Source organism: Bufo bufo, unplaced genomic scaffold, assembly GCF_905171765.1.
Source record: "Bufo bufo unplaced genomic scaffold, aBufBuf1.1, whole genome shotgun sequence".
Classification (NCBI taxonomy): domain Eukaryota; kingdom Metazoa; phylum Chordata; class Amphibia; order Anura; family Bufonidae; genus Bufo; species Bufo bufo.
In genome coordinates, this window is record NW_024400303.1 from 51,759 (window position 1) to 75,505 (window position 23,747).

The 23,747-nt window shown below is 41.4% G+C and overlaps 1 protein-coding gene across 1 annotated transcript in view; it reads right to left on the reverse strand.

The window, feature by feature from the left end:
* Nucleotides 1-4,126: 4,126 nt before the first annotated feature.
* The window catches only part of LOC120983870 (stromal cell-derived factor 2-like), a 34,402-nt gene continuing 14,781 nt past the window's right edge, over nt 4,127-23,747 (reverse strand). The window contains exon 4 of the mRNA XM_040413259.1: nt 4,127-4,700. Coding sequence (XP_040269193.1) covers nt 4,413-4,700 — 288 coding nt within the window. The 3' untranslated portion in view covers nt 4,127-4,412. The remainder of the gene's footprint in view (nt 4,701-23,747) is intronic.

Sequence of the window (23,747 nt, forward strand, 5' to 3'; positions counted from 1 at the left end):
AGTACCAACAATACTGCCACCCTATCCCGTAGTTTCTAAAATGGGGTCACTTTTCTGGAGTTTCTACTCTAGGGGTGCATCAGGGGGGCTTCAAATGGGACATGGTGTCAAAAAAACAGTCCAGCAAAACCTGCCTTCCAAAAACCGTATGGCATTCCTTTCCTTCTGCGCCCTGCCGTGTGCCCGTACAGCGGTTTACGACCACATATGGGGTGTTTCTGTAAACTACAGAATCAGGGCCATAAATAATGAGTTTTGTTTGGCTGTTAACCCTTGCTTTGTAACTGGAAAAAAAATATTAAAATGGAAAATCTGCCAAAAATGTGAAATTTTGAAATTGTGTCTCTATTTTCCATTAAATCTTGTGCAACACCTAAAGGGTTAACAAAGTTTGTAAAATCAGTTTTGAATACCTTGAGGGGTGTAGTTTCTTAGATGGGGTCACTTTTATGGAGTTTCTACTCTAGGGGTGCATCAGGGGGGCTTCAAATGGGACATGGTGTCAAAAAAACAGTCGGCGCACCTTTCACTCTACGCCCCGCTGTGTGGCCGTACAGTAGTTTACAGCCACATATGGGGTGTTTCTGTGAACAGCAGAGTCAGGGCAATAAAGATACAGTTTTGTTTGGCTGTTAACCCTTGCTTTGTTAGTGAAAAAAATGGGTTAAAATTGAAAATTAGGCAAAAAAATGAAATTCTCAAATTTCATCTCCATTTGCCAATAACTCTTGTGCAACACCTAAAGTGTTAACGACGTATGTAAAATCAGTTTTGAATACCTTGAGGGGTGTAGTTTCTTAGATGGGGTCACTTTTAGGGAGTTTCTCCTCTAGGGGTGCATCAGGGGGCTTCAAATGGGACATGGTGTAAATAAACCAGTCCATAAAAATCAGCCCTCCAAAAACCATACGGCGCACCTTTCACTCTACGCCCCGCTGTGAGGCCGTACAGTAGTTTACGGCCACATATTGGGTGTTTCTGTAAACAGCAGAGTCAGGGCAATAAAGATACAGTCTTGTTTGGCTGTTAACCCTTGCTTTGTTAGTGGAAAAAATGGGTTAAAATGAAAAATTAGACAAAAAAATCAAATTCTCAAATTTCCTCCCCATTTGCCAATAACTCTTGTGCAACACCTAAAGGGTTAACAATGTATGCAAAATCAGTTTTGAATACCTTGAGGGGTGTAGTTTCTTAGATGGGGTCATTTTTGGGTGGTTTCTATTATGTAAGCCTCGCAAAGTGACTTCAAACCTGAACTGGTCCCTAAAAATTGAGTTTTTGTAAATTTCGGAAAAATTTCAAGATTTGCTTCTAAACTTCTAAGCCTTATAACATCCCCAAAAAATAAAATATCATTCCCAAAACAATTCAAGCATGAAGTAGACATATGGGGAATGTAAAGTCATCACAATTTTTTGGGGTATTACTATGTATTACAGAAGTAGAGAAACTGAAACTTTGAAATTTGCAAATTTTTCCAAATTTTTGGTAAATTAGGTATTTTTTTGTGCAAAAAAAATATTTTTTTTGACTTCATTTTACCAGTGTCATGAAGTACAATATGTGACGAAAAAACAATCTCAGAATGGCCTGGATAAGTCAAAGCGTTTTAAAGTTATTAGCACTTAAAGTGACACTGGTCAGATTTCCAAAAAATGGCCTGGTCCTTAAGGTGAAAATGAGCCCGGTCCTTAAGGGGTTAAACTTGCTTTTTTTATTTTTTTATTCCAATTTAAATCTAGTAGGAGTCGGAGTATTTTTTGCCGACTGACTCCAGGTACCCAATATTGCCTCCGACTCCTCGACTCCACAGCCCTGCATTTGTGTGCTAAATATGCATCTGATGCTGTACTTTGATCTGATACTATCTATCCACATCTGCGTGGTCGGGTCCTCTGTCACAGATTCTGTCAAAAAGACCAGTCAAAAAAGTCCTGCATGCTGGATTTTTTTTGTGTCTGGTAAAGAAGCAGCATCCAGAGCAGACCCAGTTATAGTTAATGGCGCTTGCTTTGTTCTTTTACTTTAAGATTTGTGCTCAATTTAGCACTTCCATTATATTTGTTCTTCTGCTCCGGTGAAAGCAGAAGACCAGAGTGTGATAACGCTCTTGTGAACCCAACCTAACAGCAATAGTGCTGTGCCCTCTGTATATCTTTTACCCTTCTCTCAGTGCTTAGTTAACGCCCTGCCCATTTATATAATGAGGGGAAGGTACAAAAGACGCCAGACCGAGCAAAAATGCACTAAAAAATGTCAAGATTTTGGTATCATGGTGCTATAGTACTAGCATATTATGTATATAGGTAAAAAACTATTTTTATGAAAAAAACTTTTTAAACAGTTGAAATAAAAGTTGAAAATTAAAATAAAATAAGGTCCCTGCTGTGGTTTACACGGAAGGTTGAAGGCAAAGGTTAAAAACAAGGAATAGAATGGATGAGAAAACATCCAGTGAGGCACTTACTTCACTGGGGGGTCGTCAACAGGATAAGCATAAAACACCTGTGACGATTCCCCCCTGGCCAGGATCGTGTGTAGAGTCTCAGTGAATGATGGCAGCAGGCAGTGTGCTTCTGATCAAATCACCTTTAATGGAAAATATGTGGCTCAACGCGTTTCGGGGATCAAGATTTCTCCTTCATCATGAGCAAGTGGCTATCTGTCACAGATTCTGTCAAAAAGACCAGACAAAAAAGTCCTGCATGCTGGATTTTTTTGTGTCTGGTAAAGAAGCAGCATCCAGAGCAGACCCAGTTATAGTTAATGGCGCTTGCTTCGTTCTTTTACTTTAAGATTTGTGCTCAATTTAGCACTTCCATTATATTTGTTCTTCTGCTCCGGTGAAAGCAGAAGACCAGAGTGTGATAACGCTCTTGTGAACCCAACCTAACAGCAATAGTGCTGTGCCCTCTGTATATCTTTTACCCTTCTCTCAGTGCTTAGTTAACGCCCTGCCCATTTATATAATGGACATGTAGGTCTGTAATTAAGTTATACGTTTAGTGAGTAGGTATGTATAGAGAAGAGTTGGCAACTCTCCTGAAACATACAGGAGGCTCCCAAAAAGGGAAGACCTCCTGAATTCCCAGAGGGGTTTGTAAATCCCCTCACAGGGCATGAAGGACACATCATGAAAGGGGTGGGGGCATACATGGAAGGTGGTGGAGTCTTAGGAAAAGGAGTGTGTCCACAATTTTCAAAAATTTCAGGGTGCAACCACTTATTTGTAGCAGCTCCCGTCCCAGCCACCTCATATCTGCACTGCATGGTTGTGTAGGTTGTTGGATATTGCTCAGCATCCTAGTCTTCTAGACCACCCCACAACACCAAGGCCTACAGATGCATATACCCTGCGCAAAGTGTGAACACAGCCTTAGCACAGCAAGGTTAAAGAAACTATCTGTATTGGAATCTGTGAAACAATGATTGTTCATATACCTGCAGTTACAGTTTAGTATGGACGCAGTTTCCTTATAAAATTAGCTGATCGCCGCTGGTCTGGCTTCTCTCACCTCAGGCAGGGGCAGCTGTGGCCAAGCAACATTACATGCTCGTTTTTTATTCAAATCAATGCCTGTTCATATGGGCCCACCAGGAAAGGAGTTCTATGAAGTCCCTATGAAGTAGTAGGACATATGGACAAGGGTTGTTCTGGACATTTATAGCGTATCAACAGCATATGGCAATTATGTCCAATAGGTGCACCTCCCACCTCTTGTACCCACTACCCTCTCAAGAATGGGGCTCCACCATGAATGGAGAGTACACCCCACAGCTTTTTCCATTCACTGCTATGGGACTACTGAATATAGCTGAGCCCTTGCAGCTCAATTCATGGAAGACTTGTATTTTTGAGACAGATGTCGGTCCAACCTTTTTGGCACCCACATCTAAGGAATATTTATGGCATATCTTGTCGCCATACCACAAATGGTCAGATGGGACAACCTCTTTACAAGCATATACATACATTACAATGTAAGTATAACAGAATATCTGCAGTTTTATCAAGCTAGATAAACGTATGATAAGGATAATATAAAAGTGACAAAAACAAAACAAAACATGGGATAAGGACAAAAAATAAATAAAATTGAGAACCACAATTGAATTTTTTTTAATATAATTTTAAAAACCATTTGCTGCAGAGACGATAATACAGAATGATATTTTTTTCAACTGCAGTCATGCTCACGGATCAGTCCGGCCCTTTGCTGCCATAACATAAAATATGAAATAACAATAATAATAATAATAAATGACACAAGGGTGCAACATCCAAACTGTGCCCCATATTTCACTGTTAATTGCTCTTCAAAGTGTACTTTGTGGGACCCTGGAGAAATCCTCAGGGAAGTCAACACTGTATGGTTAAGAAGACTGAAAGACCTAGACCAGTCTGAGTCCTATCATAACTCGGAGTGAGTGAAGTCAGTCCGTGGAGGTTCACTAGGTTTCATGAAGATACCTTCCATCACTTTCCAGTAGTTATGTGGACCTGCGTAGGTCATGCCATGCACTTCTCTCTGTCCATTTATAGGACGCCCATATTGTTCTCCTGTGACAGACAGCAGTACGTTTGTAGACGCGTGCTTGAACCTCACTTCTTCATTGCGCTGCCAGAATTCCCCATTGCAGAGTACAGTCCAGTCATCTAAGATATCTCCTTCTCCATCGTCTCCAAATGCACTGACCTCCTGCCAATAAACAAGGGAGAAATAGGTCAGGGATTACAATAAAGGAGTTTTCCCACTGATAATACATATCCCCTTATCCACAAGTGTCTGGTCCCTGAACGGAGGTCCAAAAGTGCCCCATGAGAATGGAGCAGTGGTTTGCATGTATGACCACCACACCATCAACAGTCCCGTAGAAGTGAATAGAATAACTGCTGTGGTCACGTGCTGGGTGCTTGAAAACAAAAGGACCACCAAAGTGTCGGTGATTGATATCCAGGAAGAGGTGAGTGTGTTTCTTTTTCTGCTCGATAACATTTATAGCTGATTTATTTTTATTTTTTTATGACCACATTAAAGTGGTTGTCCACAGCTGAAGAAATATTAGAAGTGATAAAGAACCTCCCTAATCGCAAGTCACCTGGTCCTGATGGTCTGCCATACCTTTACTACAAGACATACGTAGACACCCTCCCTCCGTACATGGTCAAGATATTTAATTCTTTCCTGGAGGGCTCTCCTATACCAGAGACAATGCTTCAATCCTTCATCACCCTTATTCCAAAACCTGAGAAGGATCATATGGATTGCTCCAACTATCGTCCTATAGCCCTCCTTAATTCAGACTTAAAGATATTTACGAAACTTCTGGCGAACAGGCTTGCTAGCCTGCTCCCGAGCTTGATCCATAAAGATCAAGTCGGCTTTGTATTAAATCACCAAGGGGGCGATAACACGAGAAGGGCTATAGATTTGATAGACATCATTAACAGACGGAAACAGCAGGCGTTAATATTGGGCCTGGATGCAGAAAAGGCCTTTGACCGCCTAAGCTGGCCTTTTTTGTTTTTTACATTGCAGTGTTTTGGTATAGGGGGGCCTTTTATGAATGCCATTTGTGCTCTTTATACCCGCCCAACGGCCTTTGTAAAAACGACACATGCCCAGTCCAACATGATAACTATTCGGAACGGAACTCGACAGGGTTGCCTGCTATCCCCCCTACTCTTCGTACTCTGCATAGAGCCTTTAGCAGCATTAATACGGGCCCACCCTGATATTCAAGGAGTAGAGGTCAATAAGGTGACCTTTAAATTATCACTCTTCGCTGACGATATACTTCTTGCCTGTCACGGCTGAGGATGGGGAAAATCCTCAGCCGTGCGATGCCAGATGATGATGTTGTGGCTGCTCGGCCAGGACAACAGGATTAGGGAGCAGGTCACCTCCTAAAGCGTCCCTAACGCTGACCCTGTCTCCTACCTGCATGGGCCGACCTTGATGGTAGGAGGACCCATGCGCAGGAACCTCGGATCCCTAACTCACCCTCCGACCGGTCCCTGGGCTAGGAGTCAAGGTAAGATGGCCTGTTCCTACTGGACACGGAGGAACAGGGGTCTCACTGGCCAAGCTGCAGGGAAAAGGGGAACACAAACAGTCTTACGGATATGGCAGGTGAACTATCCGAGTTCGACCTACCTGCCACAGCCTTGCTGACTGGATCCCTGTGCAAACAGGAATCCAGATCCATAAGCTGCACTAAACAACATAAGGAAAATCCCAACAGACATCACATAGACATCACACATAAAGATGAACATAACCTAAATGTGACATTATATTTTGTGAACCACAAGGGTGGCTCTCACTGGCAGTTGGTAAACACAGGAGGCTGCTCCAGCTAAGCATGTCTGGAGCAACCTACTGAGCCATGCCAAACACCAAGGCTATATAGGCCTAAGAGGCCACACCCAACAGTCAGACACACCCAGTGACATCACACACACTGGGAAGGGAGTTAACCCTTCCAGCACCACAGGAAAGGGAAAACACCAACTTAAAGGGGAAGTGTCAAAACGAAAGTCACACTGTGGCTGTTGCCGCAAGCAACGACATGGGTGGCTACCATGTCCTGGGAGTCAGCCCGAAGGCCGGGACACTGCCACCACATGTACACACTATACAAAACGTTGCTGCGAGCAGCCACAGTGAAGGGAAAGGTCTCAGTGCACACGTAACATAAACAGTGCACATCATACATACATACACACACACCTAACAAAGCGGTAGCTAGGTGTAACCGCATGAAGATGCCGCAAGCTGCCTAGCACCAGCTCAGGCTGCTATCTGCAACAATCTGCAAACACTTGTTGCCCGCGGCAACCACAAGTGAGGCCACACACAAGCAGCCCTCACCTGTGGTTGAACAACCAAAAACAAACCGCAGGCAACCGCATGCGGTTAAGGAGTCACGGTCATGGCCATGGCCATGGCTGTGACATTGCCTTGACAAACCTACATACCTCGTTACCAAACCTATTCCAGACGTTAAGGGAATATGGCAGACTATCTGGCTATAAGATTAATACATCTAAAACAGAGGCTTTATCTATTAATATTCCACCAGATATATTGAGTACTCTGCAAAGCAGTTTCCATTTCAAGTGGAATGATACTACCCTTAAATATTTGGGAGTGAAATTAACAAAAACATATAATACTCTCTATGCCCATAATTTTTTACCCATTTTTCGGGAACTTAATTCGCTCATGACTAAGTTGATGCCCCTGCCGATTTCTCTACTAGGGCGCATTGCAGCGGTCAAAATGACCATATTGCCCAAATTATTATATGTGATGGAAACTATTCCAGTTCCCATACCTAAGAAGGATTTGAGAGCCTTGCAGTCTTCCATCCTCAGGTTTGTCTGGCATGGCAAAAGACACAGAATTTCTTGCAGCACTCTTACCGCCCTCAAGTCGCAAGGTGGTCTTGGACTCCCTGATGTAACTACATACTACTGGGCGACACATCTACGTCGTATCCCCGCATGGTCTTCCCTCCTAGCATTCTCTAGATGGATGGAAATTGAGAAGCTATGGTTGGCCCCTACTCACCCTAATGCCCTCCTGTGGTCACCATTACCGGCCAACTGTATGGCCCACTTGTTGGGTCCTATGTCCCTAACATATAATATCTGGAAAAGTTGCAAACAGAAATTCCCATTGGTATCCGATAAATCTTCCATGACCTCGTTTTTATTTAATCCCTTATTCCCATTAGGGTTACAGCACACCTTTTTTAAGCCATGGTTTTCTAACAAACTATTTAGATTTGGAGAAAATGAACAGATGGCTCACTATGAACAATCACGCTAGGTGCTCTGGACAAAAAGAGTCACCCCTTGCTCTTATTAACCACTTAAGGACCACAGGTTTATACCCCCCTAAAGACCAGGCCCTTTTTTACAAATCGGCACTCCACAACTTTAGCGGTTTATTGCTCGGTCATGCAACTTACTACCCAAATGAATTTTACCTCCTTTTCTTCTCACTAATAGAGCTTTCATTTGGTGGTATTTCATTGCTGCTGACATTTTTACTTTTTTTGTTATTAATCGAAATTTAACGATTTTTTAGCAAAAAAATGACATTTTTCACTTTCAGTTGTAAAATTTTGCAAAAAAAACGACATCCATATATAAATTTTGCTCTAAATTTATTGTTCTACATGTCTTTGATAAAAAAAAATGTTTGGGTAAAAAAAAATGGTTTGGGTAAAAGTTATAGCGTTTACAAACTATGGTACAAAAATGTGAATTTCCGCTTTTTGAAGCAGCTCTGACTTTCTGAGCACCTGTCATGTTTCCTGAGGTTCTACAATGTCCAGACAGTATAAACACCCCACAAATGACCCCATTTCGGAAAGTAGACACCCTAAGGTATTCGCTGATGGGCATAGTGAGTTCATAGAACTTTTTATTTTTTGTCACAAGTTAGCGGAAAATGATGATTTTTTTTTTTTTTCTTACAAAGTCTCATATTCCACTAACTTGTGACAAAAAATAAAAACTTCCATGAACTCACTATGCCCATCAGCGAATACCTTGGGGTGTCTTCTTTCCAAAATGGGGTCACTTGTGGGGTAGTTATACTGCCCTGGCATTCTAGGGGCCCAAATGTGTGGTAAGGAGTTTGAAATCAAATTCTGTAATAAATGGCCGGTGAAATCCGAAAGGTGCTCTTTGGAATTTGGGCCCCTTTGCCCACCTAGGCTGCAAAAAAGTGTCACACATGTGGTATCTCCGTATTCAGGAGAAGTTGGGGAATGTGTTCTGGGGTGTCATTTTACATATACCCATGCTGGGTGAGGTAAATATCTTGGTCAAATGCCAACTTTGTATAAAAAAATGGGAAAAGTTGTCTTTTGCCAAGATATTTCTCTCACCCAGCATGGGTATATGTAAAATGACACCCCAAAACACATTCCCCAACTTCTCCTGAATACGGAGTTACCACATGTGTGACACTTTTTTGCAGCCTAGGTGGGCAAAGGGGCCCATATTCCAAAGAGCACCTTTCGGATTTCACTGGTCATTTTTTACAGAATTTGATTTCAAACTCCTTACCACACATTTGGGCCCCTAGAATGCCAGAGCAGTATAACTACCCCACAAGTGACCCCATTTTGGAACGAAGACACCCCAAGGTATTCGCTGATGGGCATAGTGAGTTCATGGAAGTTTTTTATTTTTTGTCACAAGTTAGTGGAATATGAGACTTTGTAAGGGAAAAAAATAAAAATAAAAAAATCATCATTTTCCGCTAACTTGTGACAAAAAATATAAAAGTCTAGGAACTCGCCATGCCCCTCATGGAATACCTTGGGGTGTCTTCTTTCCAAAATGGGGTCACTTGTGGGGTAGTTATACTGCCCTGGCATTTTCCAGGGGCCCTAATGTGTGGTAAGTAGGTAAATGACCTGTGAAATCCTAAAGGTGCTCTTTGGAATGTGGGCCCCTTTGCCCACCTAGGCTGCAAAAAAGTGTCACACATGTGGTATTGCCGTATTCAGGAGAAGTTGGGCAATGTGTTTTGGGGTGTCTTTTTACATATACTCATGCTGGGTGAGAGAAATATCTCGGCAAAAGACAACTTTTCCCATTTTTTTATACAAAGTTGGCATTTGACCAAGATATTTATCTCACCCAGCATGGGTATATGTAAAATGACACCCCAAAACACATTGCCCAACTTCTCCTGAGTACGGCGATACCACATGTGTGACACTTTTTTGCAGCCTAGATGCGCAAAGGGGCCCACATTCATTTTATGAGGGCATTTTTAGATATTTGGATCCCAGACTTCTTCTCATGCTTTAGGACCCCTAGAATGCCAGGGCAGTATAAATACCCCACATGTGACCCCATTTTGGAAAGAAGACACCCCAAGGTATTCAATGAGGGGCATGGCGAGTCCATAGAAATTTTTTTTTTTTTGCACAAGTTAGCAGAAATTGATATATATTTTTTTTCTCACAAAGTCTCCCTTTCCGCTAACTTGGGACAAAAATTTCATTCTTTCATGGACTCAATATGCCCCTCACGGAATACCTTGGGGTGTCTTCTTTCCGAAATGGGGTCACATGTGGGGTATTTATACTGCCCTGGCATTCTAGGGGCCCTAAAGCGTGAGAAGAAGTCTGTAATATAAATGTCTAAAAATTTTTACGCATTTGGATTCCGTGAGGGGTATGGTGAGTTCATGTGAGATTTTCTTTTTTGACACAAGTTAGTGGAATATGAGACTTTGTAAGAAAAAAAAAATTAATTTCCGCTAACTTGGGCCAAAAAAATGTCTGAATGGAGCCTTACAGGGGGGTGATCAATGACAGGGGGGTGATCAGGGAGTCTATATGGGGTTATCACCACAGTCATTGATCACCCCCCTGTAAGGCTCCATTCAGTTGTCCGTATGCGTTTTGCGGATCCGATCCATGTATCAGTGGATCCGTAAAAATCATGCGGACGTCTGAATGGAGCCTTACAGGGGGGTGATCAATGACAGGGGGGTGATCAATGACAGGGGGGTGATCACTGACAGGGGGGTGATCAATGACAGGGGGGTGATCAGGGAGTCTATATGGGGTGATCACCACAGTCATTGATCACGCCCCTGTAAGGCTCCATTCAGACGTCCGTATGCGTTTTGCGGATCCGATCCATCTATCAGTGGATCCGTAAAAATCATGCGGACATCTGAATGGAGCATTACAGGGGGGTGATCAATGACAGGGGGGTAATCAATGACAGGGGGGTGATCAGGGAGTCTATATGGGGTGATCACCACAGTCATTGATCACGCCCCTGTAAGGCTCCATTCAGACGTCCGTATGCGTTTTGCGGATCCGATCCATCTATCAGTGGATCCGTAAAAATCATGCGGACATCTGAATGGAGCTTTACAGGGGGGTGATCAATGACAGGGGGGTAATCAATGACAGGGGGGTGATCAGGGAGTCTATATGGGGTGATCACCACAGTCATTGATCACGCCCCTGTAAGGCTCCATTCAGACGTCCGTATGCGTTTTGCGGATCCGATCCATCTATCAGTGGATCCGTAAAAATCATGCGGACATCTGAATGGAGCTTTACAGGGGGGTGATCAATGACAGGGGGGTAATCAATGACAGGGGGGTGATCAGGGATTCTATATGGGGTGATCACCACAGTCATTGATCACGCCCCTGTAAGGCTCCATTCAGACGTCCGTATGCGTTTTGCGGATCCGATCCATCTATCAGTGGATCCGTAAAAATCATGCGGACATCTGAATGGAGCTTTACAGGGGGGTGATCAATGACAGGGGGGTAATCAATGACAGGGGGGTGATCAGGGAGTCTATATGGGGTGATCAGGGGTGATCAAGGGTGAATAAGGGGTTAATAAGTGACAGGGGGGGGGGTGTAGTGTAGTGGTGCTTGGTGCAACATATTACTGAGCTACCTGTGTCCTCTGGTGGTCGATCCAAACAAAGGGGACCACCAGAGGACCAGGTAGCAGGTATATTAGACGCTGTTATCAAAACAGCGTCTAATATACCTGTTAGGGGTTAAAAAAAATCACATCTCCAGCCTGCCAGCGAACGATCGCCGCTGGCAGGCTGGAGATCCACTCTCTTACCTTCCGTTCCTGTGAGCGCGCGCCTGTGTGCACGCGTTCACAGGAAATCTCGGCTCACGCGAGATGACGCCAATCGGCGTTAGCGTAGCCTGGGGGAGCCGCAGAGATGACTTCTTTCGGCGTTAGCTTAGCGGCAAGTGGTTAAAGTAAATAGTGAATGGAAATTGGACCGGCACTCAAAACACCAAGAGAGATGTGGAACCAAACCTATTTATTCAAACACAATAAAATAAATCGAGTGTATATACTGGCATCAATAATACAGTTTTATCGATAGAATATTGGGGGCGTGGCCGGATGCCGAGAGGAGAGGTCGCATAGTGCTGAAGCTCCGGCTGTGGAGCCTCGATAACGGCACATAGCAGCTTAAATATAACAAATATATTTCATACTTACCTACCCCAGGACAAACCTTGATACAGCAGTCCTGCCGATGAAGACCAGGGGAAGGAAGAAGGGATCGCAGCCTCAGAAGATGACGGCGTTTTTTCACCCAGCTCCTGGGTCTTCACAAGATGGCGCCGGTTCCCGCCACACAGAGGGAGAGCCCTGCCCGTCCTCAGTAGCGACACCCGTCCAGCGATCTTCTGGATCTCCCTCCTCAGCAGGGTCCGGTTCTCCACCACCACAGGAACCTAAAAAACAAAAAAGGGTGAGTGAGCAACAGTCATACAGTCCTCCCCTTGATACTTACCCTGCTTCACCAGGCATAGACCCTGGGTTAACAGTTACCACAATGCAGGACATGCTGGCAGATCTAAAAAGATCTATACATGGCGATTTTAAAGAGACAATCTCTATTATTCATGCAGATATAGTCGCTATAGGAGAAAGAACAGCACATTTGGAAGAAAAAATGGAGGAATTTGTCACAGCACTTAACTCGCTAGTAGATAATCATAATGCGGTTGAAGATGACATAGCCACCATGAAACTTAAAATTGCTGATCTGGAGGATCGCTCCAGAAGAAACAACATTAGATTCAGAAGCATCCCTGAAAGCGTTCTGGACTCTCAGCTGCAAGATTTTATTGCGGACCTTATAGTGTCATATTTGCCAGATACCCCAGGGTCAGAGTTAATCATAGACCGGGTACACCGGGTTCCTAAACCCAAAGCTTTACCAGCCTCTATTCCAAGAGACGTACTAGCTAGAATTCATTTCTATCATCTAAAGGATTCCCTGATGAGAGAAGCCCAAAAAAAGAGGTCGGATATTCCTGAAAGATTTTGTAATGTCCTCCTGTTCACTGACCTCTCACCAGCGACGCTGAGCAGAAGACGTGAATTTCAAATATACACTAAAGCACTAAGGGATAACAATATTCCTTACAAATGGGGCTTCCCTGTTAAGCTGATTGTAAGATATCAAAACTCATCAACTGTTCTAGTTTCTCCTCAGGAAGCGTCAGAAGCTTTTGCCAAATGGAACATCACTGTGCCACCAGAGGGCGCCAAAGACAAAGACAAAGACAAAGCAATGAACTCTCCTTCTTACAGGCCTTCTTCGGATAGAAGTCACCTGAACCTAACTCCAGAATGGACCAAAGTAGGAAGAAATCCTCCGTGATACCTATTCTGGACAGTATCTATATTACATTAAGTATACTTCCATGTTATACTATTTTTGCGGGGCTCCACACCCGTTGCTCTACCTCTCAGAACACATATTCCATCTCTGTGTTCACATTCTCTAATCCACTGTTTATCTAACGTCTCCCATACTAAGTGAGATACATCACAACCTGTGGTCACTGTTAGACCATTGTTATGTTATTGTTATTTATTACTTATTTTATTCTTTATGTTTTAACTTATTGTTTTACAAGGTTACATAAAAAGGGTCTACATCTACCTCCTCAAATAACTGAACCTAAAGGTACAATTCTACGATCCCCACAATTGAAATACGGTAACATTTGGGTACTTTATTTTGTTATTCACATACTACTAGTTAATCAATTCAGATCAGGAACTCTAGCATGCTGTCTTAAACTTCAAGATGACCAGTAAAGGCATAAAAATATTCTCTGCAAATGTTAAGGGTCTCAATAGTCCCTTTAAGCGTTCAGCATGTTGGAATGAGGTGAGGAAACAGAGAGCTGATATCATCTGTATCCAAGAGTCTCATCTTAATGAGGAAGACTCCTACAGATTTTCTCATCCCTCCTTTCCGCATACTTTTTTTTCTCCAGCTTCAAAAAAAAGAAAAGGTGTGATTATGGGTTTTAAGAATTCTGTTGCTTTCCATTGTCATAACACAATAATAGATGAAGAGGGTAGATATATTATCATTATATGTGACATAAACAATACTAGATACACAATAGTTAATCTTTATGCTCCTAATGCTGATCAGATAAATTTTATCAAACGCACCATCAAATTAGCTCAGGATTCGAAACAAGGATCTTTATTGATCTGTGGCGACTTCAACATGTGCCCCGACTCCTCAATTGATAGGCTCCCTTCCCCTATCCCATCTCCCAAAAATTCGCAACTTAGAGATTTTCTATTTCAGGAGGGACTTCTAGATATCTGGAGAGTCCATCACGCCAATGAAAAAGATTTTACCTTCTTTTCACATCCACACAACACTTATTCTAGAATCAACCTCTTTGTCTCAGATAAATGGCTTCTTCAAAAAGTGCTAGAGGTAACAATATCTAATATAACGTGGTCTGATCATGCATTTATTTCCCTTACACTAGATGACACGTACAGCAATAGAATATATTCCCCGTAGAGACTCAACAATTCTTTACTCCAAAATGCCTCTGTACGCACAGACGTAGAAAACTCATTAAAAGAATATTTTAAAACAAATGACAATAATTTGGTATCAGATATTACACTATGGAGTGCGCACAAGGCATTTATAAGAGGTGTACTGCTAAAACATGCAGCTATTCAAAAGAAAAAGAGAAGGGAAATTCTAGATAAATTATTAGCTGATATCAAAATCTTGGAGGATTCCTCTAAGACCTCTCTAGATCCAAAAGTCATTAGCAAACTAAAAACAGCCAGACATCATTTATACCTTCTCCTTCATGAAAAACATGAATTTCACCTCCGAAAACTAAAATCAGACCATTACTCTCAAGGTAACAAAGCATCAAAAATTTTAGCTAATAGAATTAAAAAAAGAGAAGTCAAATCAAGAATTCCCTTTTTATATGACAACCAGAACCAAAAGTTGTATAATCCCAAACACATAGCAGAAGAATTCGCAAAATACTATGAAAATCTATACAATCTGGAAAAAACAACTGACATAGTTCAACCAACTTCTGAATATATTAATGACTTTCTTAATGGCATTTCTCTTCCGTCCATAACCTCATCCCAAAACCAATCCCTTAACTCTAGAATCACACACCTAGAAATATTTGAAGCAATTCAGTCCCTCAAAAATAATAAGTCTCCTGGCCCAGACGGACTTACAAATGAATATTATAAAAATTTCTCCCACATGTTAAATCCTTTTCTGAATAGATCCTTCAATTTGATAGCAGAGCAAAACTCAATCCCCAAAGACATGTTAAATGCACTGATAATTACGCTCCCAAAACCTGGTAAATCTGCAGATAAACCGGCTAACTTCAGACCTATATCACTATTAAACTCTGATGTAAAGATATTTGCAAAAATCTTAGCAAAGAGATTATCTAGCATTCTGCCTTCCCTTATAGCCAATGATCAAATTGGTTTTGTTCCCAACAGACAATCATCAGATGGTACTAGGAGATTCATAGACCTACTAGATGTGGCATATACCACCCGAACGCCTTCTTTGCTCCTCTCCTTGGATGCGGAGAAGGCGTTCGATAGGATACATTGGAAATACATTCAGGCTACTTTGGAAAAGTTTGGATTTGGGGATTTCTTCTTATCCGCAGTAATGTCGCTATATTCTAACCCAAGCGCCTCTATATACTCATCTAGTTTTTTATCTGCTCCATTCAATATCAAGAATGGAACCAGACAAGGTTGTCCTTTGTCACCTTTAATATTTGCCCTGGCAATGGAACCCTTTGCGGAACACATCAGATCCTCCCCTCTTATTAATGGGATAACAGTGGGTAACACAGATCACCGCATTGGACTCTTTGCAGATGATGTACTAATATTGACATCAAATCCAACTACTGCTTTAAGCGCAATTAATAATATTATATCCAATTTTGGCAAAGCTTCCTTCTATAAAGTTAATATCAACAAGTCCCAAATTCTTGATCTGGGGCTATCTCGTTCTACCAAGCGCTCAATATCCAACTTGTATAAATACCCCTGGGCTGAGGAATCACTGACATATCTAGGCATTCAACTCGCCTTCCCTACTAGCAAATTATTTAAAGTAAATTTTTGGCCACTATACAATAAAATTAACGACTCCTTGAACAACCTAAGAATGGACTCGCTCTCATGGTTAGGAAGAATAGCTGCAATTAAAATGGTGATTCTACCCAAAATTATTTATATGTTTCGTAATATTCCAATTACTATTCCCAAAGGATATATCACAAAACTTCAGGCCTTAATCAACAAACACATCTGGGGGAAAGTTAAACCTAGAGTGAAAGGACTTATCCTTAATAAATCGCTCAAAACAGGAGGTCTTAATGTCCCCTCTATTAAACATTACTATACATCCTCCATACTTGATCAAATGAGATACCTGATCAAAAATGACATTTCAAAAAAATGGGTTTTACTTGAAAAAAATATAATGGGTTCCTACGATCTAAGCCTACGTCTCTCTGTTACAGCAGCCTTTGGTTCCAAGAATACTACTCCACTTTCAACCCTGAATGCAATACACAACATTTGGTACTCCATTGCTAGAATAGAAAAGTTAGTTACCACTTCAGTATTTTCTTTACCTCTGAAAATTTGTGAATTAGCTATACCAGACCTTCGGATTGATAATTGGATTTCCTTGGGTATTACTGATATGGGTCAATTAAAGAAAAATGATGTTTTTGTTGACTTTGCTTACCTACACAAAGAGTTCAACATCCCTAATGCAGATTTTTATAAGTACCTAAGAATAAGGCATTTGCTACAATCCCCAAGAAATTTTCACTTTATTTCAAATAATCATTCTTTGACAGAGTGGATTCACATGTCACATAGATTAGATAAAGGTATCACTAAAGGATATCAACTATTGAAGGAATCAAATACAAATCCCTTACAGCACATTTTGGACATGTGGAATGCTGAGTTGGGCACAGTTCTCTCAGACTCAGAGTGGAACGAAGTTTTTACCTCTGTTTCTAAACTCTCTAAATGCTCTGACCACTTAGAAGGAGCAAGAAAAATACTGTATAGATGGTATAGAACCCCTGTTTATTTGAATAAAATCTTTCCAGAAGTTTCCCCTGCATGTTGGAGGTGTGGTCACGTTTGTGGATCATATCTTCACATGTGGTGGGATTGTCCAACAGTAAGGTGTTTGTGGAACACAGTCTTTGAGTTCATATCAACTCTAGCATGTTATGCTATAGTCCCCTCTCCTAAGATGGCTTTATTTTCGATAGGCCTTATAGACCTTCCTTATCATTACAGAGCCATTACCAGTCACTTAATATTTGTTACTCGTTTGAAAATTGCTGCTTGCTGGAAATCTGGTAACCTTCCTAATATTAATAGAATTTTTAGAACACTTGATAATAATTGCTTATATGAGGGCCTCTGGGCATCGGCTAGGAACTCTAAGACTGTCTTTCTAAAAAATTGGGACGTTTGGCTAACTGACAATAAATGCAACATTCCTCCTAATGCATCTATTAGATTGTGATCTTCCTTGCTCTCTAATCTGTTACCTGTATACTAGTATAACTTCTAGTATTTATGTACCTGTTCTGACCTTTTATAATTTTAGTAATATTTTATCTGTTTTATGAAGTGTAATTTTCTACTTCATTAGTAGTTGTCACAAGTGCCTTAATTTGTTCCACTACTACAACTTTGTACATGTGATTGAATCCATTCATTTGTAACCTATTTTTGAAAATGTTAATAAAAACTATTGTTCAAAAAAAAATTAGAATTTTTTATAATCGATATTCTATCGATAAAACTGTATTATTGATGCCAGTATATATACACTCGATTTAAATTTTTTAGATTTGCTGATATAGTGGAGTATAGGACCCTTGAGATTATACCATTTGAGTCGCTTAGGGAAAAATACGATCTACGTGAATCCTCTAGATGGCAGCATATACAAATTCAACACCTGCTTAGAACCTTATTTAAAGGGTTTCTGTCACCCCGCAAAACTCTTTTTTTTTTTTTTGGATAGTTAGATTCCTCATAGTGCGATATAGGAGAATATAATGCTCTTACTTACTTTCATGCGGCCGATTCTTTATAAAACGAACTTTTATAATATGTAAATGAGGGCTCTACCAGCAAGTAGGGCGTCTACTTGCTGGTAGCTGCTGCAGAAATCCGCCCCCTCGCCGTGTTGATTGACAGGGCCAGCCGTGATCTCCTCCTCCGGCCGGCCCTGTCAGTAATTCAAAAATCGCACGCCTCGCGTCATTCGGCGCAGGCGCTCTGAGATGAGGAGGCTCGTATCCTCAGCACTCCCTCAGTGCGCCTGCGCCGATGACGTCTTCTCTTTCGGTGATGTCATCGGCGCAGGCGCACTGAGGGAGTGCTGAGGATACGAGCCTCCTCATCTCAGAGCGCCTGCGCCGAATGACGCGAGGCGCGCGATTTTTGAATTACTGACAGGGCCGGCCGGAGGAGGAGATCACGGCTGGCCCTGTCAATCAACACGGCGAGGGGGCGGATTTCTGCAGCAGCTACCAGCAAGTAGACGCCCTACTTGCTGGTAGAGCCCTCATTTACATATTATAAAAGTTCGTTTTATAAAGAATCGGCTGCATGAAAGTAAGTAAGAGCATTATATTCTCCTATATCGCACTATGAGGAATCTAACTATCCCAAAAAAAAAAAAAGAGTTTTGCGGGGTGACAGAAACCCTTTAAAGACACGAAGGTATCTACTCCGACAATGTTTGAGTGATTATGTAAACTCTCGACCTCCACCAAAGGTCTCATATCAGACATGTATGTTCTTCTCTCAACTCCGGAATCCCCACGGATTATACGCCATGCATATATGTCTAAATGGGAGAGATATTTGGAGAGGGAAATACCACAGAGTGACTGGAAGCTTATATGGCGTAGAGCGGCAATGACATCCACATGTGTGACTTATAGAGAGAATTCATATAAGCTTTTGATGTTTTGGTATCAAACACCCCAGTTGCTTAAACACTTGAATCCTACTGTTTCTAATACATGTTGGAGGTGCGGCTCTGGTCCAGGGTCTTTGTTTCACATTTTCTGGGACTGTCCTGCTATATTCCCACTATGGAGGGAAACCTGTTTCCTGAGGCGATGTGAGGTAATTCAACAAACTTTATTCAGACACAAACAATATAACAAAGGTTATAAACTGTCATATCTATATAGCCTACAGGTGGCAGTAAACATGTTAACATGTATAACTCCTAACATCCTCCCTTTCTTGTGAAATCAAGTAATAGATAACATAAGATGATTGGATACCACAATACATTCCAAAGGTGACAATGTTTTTTATAATGTATCTTGCATACAAAATCCTTATATCTTGTTGGTGTTCTAATAACCCTAGTTCTAGTACGTCTTGGTGTGGCAGGAGCTTCACATTGTTGCATATGATCATCCATCCCTGTTTCTTTGGGAGTTGTCTCATCTGGAGATGTACCTGGTGTAATCACTTCACTTATTTCAATGTCAGATTTGTCATCTGCAGTCCTCAGAAACTTCCTATTCCTTCTGTACAACTGTCCATTTACTTCCACTTTATAAGATCGTGGAGCAACTTTCTCCAAACAAATACCTTGTCGCCAAATTTCATCTGTTGACGACGGCGATGGTTGTATTCGCACTGGCTGACCAATGCTTAGTTCGGGAAGTTCCTTGGCTCCTTTATCATAATATGCCTTTGCTTTTTTGCGTCTTTCAGTTAGGTTCTCGACCACTCCTTTTATAACCTTTGGAAACAGCAGTTTCTGAGCAGTCGGAAGTAAAGTCCTGGTCCTTCTTGACATTAGCCGTTGTACAGGACTACTGCTGGTGCCTTCTGATGGGGTATTTCTCCAGTCAAGAACCGCTTTCCAGATATCCTTGTCATCTCGTTTAGCTTTCTTTATGAGTGTTTTTGCTATTTTTACAGTAGCTTCAGCTTTACCGTTGGACTGACTGTGCTATGGGGATGATGTAAGATGTTCAAATTCCCACTCTCTACAAAATCGTGCAAACTCTGAGCTGACAAACTGTGGTCCGTTATCTGTAATTACAGAATCAGGGATTCCATGTCTGCTAAAATGTGCTTTGCAACAATCTATAATTGTTTTAGAGGTGGTATCAGAAACTAAATCAATTTCCCAGAAATCTGAATAATAATCAACAATTATTAAGTAATCTTGTCCTGTTAAGGAAAATAAGTCCATGCCTAGTTTGCTCCAGGGTAGAGTGGGCAATTTGTGAGTCATCAGAGGTTCTTTTGTTTGTTTACGCATATACTCATTGCAAGTATTACAGTTCTTTATTGCCTCTATAATCTCTGGGCCCATGTGTGGCCAAAAGATGACATCCTTGGCCTTGCGAAGGCATGCTTCTATTCCTAAGTGGCTAGAATGAGTCCTCGCTATCATTTCTGGGCGCATGTTTTTTTGTATGATGACTCTGTGTCCTTTATACAGAATTCCATTTTGTATGCTTATCTCATCTCTAAAGCCCCAGTAGTCCCTGATACAAATCAGTATTTTTTCTTTCTGGTCTGGCCATCCTGTAAGAACAGTAGTTTTTAATGCTTGCAAGACTTCATTTTGAACTTCTGAATTTGTTGTAGGCGCAAATCAGACACTCTTAGATATTCTGCAAAGTTTATCTCTTCCAGTTCCTTAGAAAAGGCATCCTCTGATTGCATCAAGAAAATCTCATAATCTGGGGTGTCCTTGTCCATTGTTTTGTGAGGTAATGCTGCTCTTGATAAGAAGTCTGCAATATACATTTCTGATCCTTTTTTATAAACCACATTAAGGTTGTATTTTTGCAACTGTAGCATCATGCGCTGTAGACGTTTTGGTGCTAGTAGGAGAGGTTTTTAAAAAATGCTCTCTAGTGGCTTATGATCAGTCACAATGTTAATAATATTTTTTCCATGTAAGTACTGATTAAACTTCTGGCATGCATATACAATGGCAAGATATTCCTTTTCAATCTGGGCATATCTTTGTTCTGTTGAAGACAGTGTACGTGATGCAAACGTCACTGGCTGACCTCCTTGCAAAAGTGTTGCTCCAAGACCTTTTTCACTGGCATCACATTGGACTGTTACTTCTTCATTGACATTGTAGTATCTCAAAACTGGATGTTTAGTAACAATATCTTTTATTTGCTTGAGGGCTTCATCATGGCTGGATTGCCAGGCCCACAAGCTGTCTTTGTCTGTCAGTCTGCGTAGTGGTTCACATACATCCGAAAGATGTGGTAAGAATTTTGAAAGGTAGTTTACAAACCCTAGCAGTCTCTGAACTGCTTGTACATTGTCAGGCTTTGGTACCTCTAAAATTGCTCTGACTTTTTCGAGATCAGGACGCAGGCCTTCTGCTGTGAGTAAATGTCCCATGTATGGTACCGAAGATAGCCTCAATCTCAGCTTCTTTTTATTGAATTTTAGGTTCAGCTTTCGTGCTCTCTCTAAGAGTCCAATCAAATTCTTGTCATGATCCTTTGTGGCCTCCTCTGTAGTGTCACCACAGCCATACACCAATATATCATCTGCAATAACTTCCACTCCGGGCAGGTCTTCTACTGCTTCATGTTGTCTACGTTGATATTCTTCTGGTGCAGTAGCAATCCCAAAAGGCATGCGTGGCCATCGGTAACGCTCAAAGGGAGTCCAGAATGTAGTGAGATAACTGCTTTTAGTGTCCAGTTTTACTTGCCAGAAGCCATCCTTAGCATCTAAGACAGAAAATACTTTTGCATTTGTTAAACTTGGCAGGATTTCCTCTATAGTGGGCATTGGATAATGTGAGCGTTTTAGTGCTTTATTTAAGTCTTTGGGATCGATGCATATTCGCAGATTGCCTGGTTTCTTAACAGCAACCATACTACTTATCCATGTCGTAGGTTCTATGACCTTTTTTTATCACTCCCAGTGTCTCTAATCTCTCTATATTCGCCTTTAAGTCTGCTTTAAGTGGAGCCGGCACTCTACGTGGTTGGTGTTGAACAGGAGGTATTGCTTCATCTATTTCTAGGTGATACTCTCCAGGTAGACACCCTAGTCCTTTGAAAATGTCTCTATATTCAGTTGTGATCATTTCATAAGAAAAGGGTTAGGTTGTAGTTGTTTGCTGGTCATCATGTATTAATACATTATGTTCTACATTCAGTGTAAGGAGGCCCATTTTCTGACATGTTTCTGCTGAGAGAAGTGGTTTGTGTTTACCTTGGACAACTTGGAATTGCAGTGTATATGTTTTATCTTTATATGTACAATTTAGATTACATTGGCCCATAGGTATCATATAGGTATCATTGTACCATTTTAATTTGAAATTACTCTTCTGTAATGTTGGCTTTCCTTCTTTAACAATTTTGCAATAGTCTTTGTATGTCATAAGGTTGCAGGTGGCCCCACAGTCTAACTGACAGTGTAACCTTCCCCTGCTTCTCTGTCAATGCTGAGTTCTAGTGGTACAAACCACTGTGACCCTGGACTGCTTACTGCTCCTATTTTATGAATAATAGTGAATACTGATTCTTCTGAGCTGCTGCTCTTGATCTGTGCAGCCATATGTATTTTGGCATGTGCTTTCTGCCTGCATACTCTAGAAAAATGCTTTTGCTTTTTGCATTTACTACAGGTTTCTCCATATGCAGGACAGTGGTCTCTCTCCCAGGGGTGGTTGTTTCCACAGTATCTACATCTGATTGTTTTTACTTTGCTTTCTTTCATGGGCTTTTTATAGGTTTTAGCAGTATAATGTACAGCTTCAGTTTCACTTTTGCTTTTATGCATTGCTTGTATTTGCATTTCTGTAAGTTCATGGCTTCTACACATATCAATGGCTCTCTGTAGGTTCAGGTCTGGTACTCTGAGCATTCGCTTTCTAGCATTAATGTCTTTTGATCCCAGAACTATTCTGTCTCTGATAAGTTCATCATGTAATACTCCAAACTCACATGTAGCGGCTAGCTGCCTCAGTCTAGTCACATACTGATCTATAGTTTCCAATGGGCCTTGGTTTGTGGTATTGAATATGTACCTCTCATAAATGATGTTACGTGAAGGCATAAAATGGCTCTGTAATGCATCCAGAGTTTTCTCTATGTCCTGCTTGTCGGCATCAGAGAGTGAGAGGTGCTGATAAATACGCAGACCGTCTCTCCCCATCACTGAGCGCAGTGTCGCTATCCTTACCTTGGAGTCTTTCTTATCAAGTTCAGTTGCCACCTCATAATCTTCCCACTGGGATTTGAAATATGTCCAGTTAACTGCCAGGTCCCCTTTACAGTCCATGGGAGACGGCACAGGGAAGTTGTTTGCAGCCATTTTCTGTAACACGGTGTGTCTCTTATTAATAAATTACCAGAGAAACTATTCTTGTTGATCTTTTGTTCTGATATTAGGACTTTAGTGGTTTCTACAACACCAAAGCCCTCTCCACTTCTGACACCATGTTTCCTGAGGTGATGTGAGGTAATTCAACAAACTTTATTCAGACACAAACAATATAACAAAGGTTATAAACTGTCATATCTATATAGCCTACAGGTGGCAGTAAACATGTTAACATGTATAACTCCTAACAAAACCCAACACCTTATTCTGCAACTAACTAATGTAAAATTCTCACTCGACACTTATATGTTTTTACTGAACATGCCTCCAACGGTACTAAAGAAACATGTACTCTACTTAGTGCTTCGTATATTGTCGGCAACTAGACGCCTTATAGCTAAATACTGGAAAAGACAGGACATACCGACTCGGCCTGACCTAATCTCCAGTGTTATGGATGT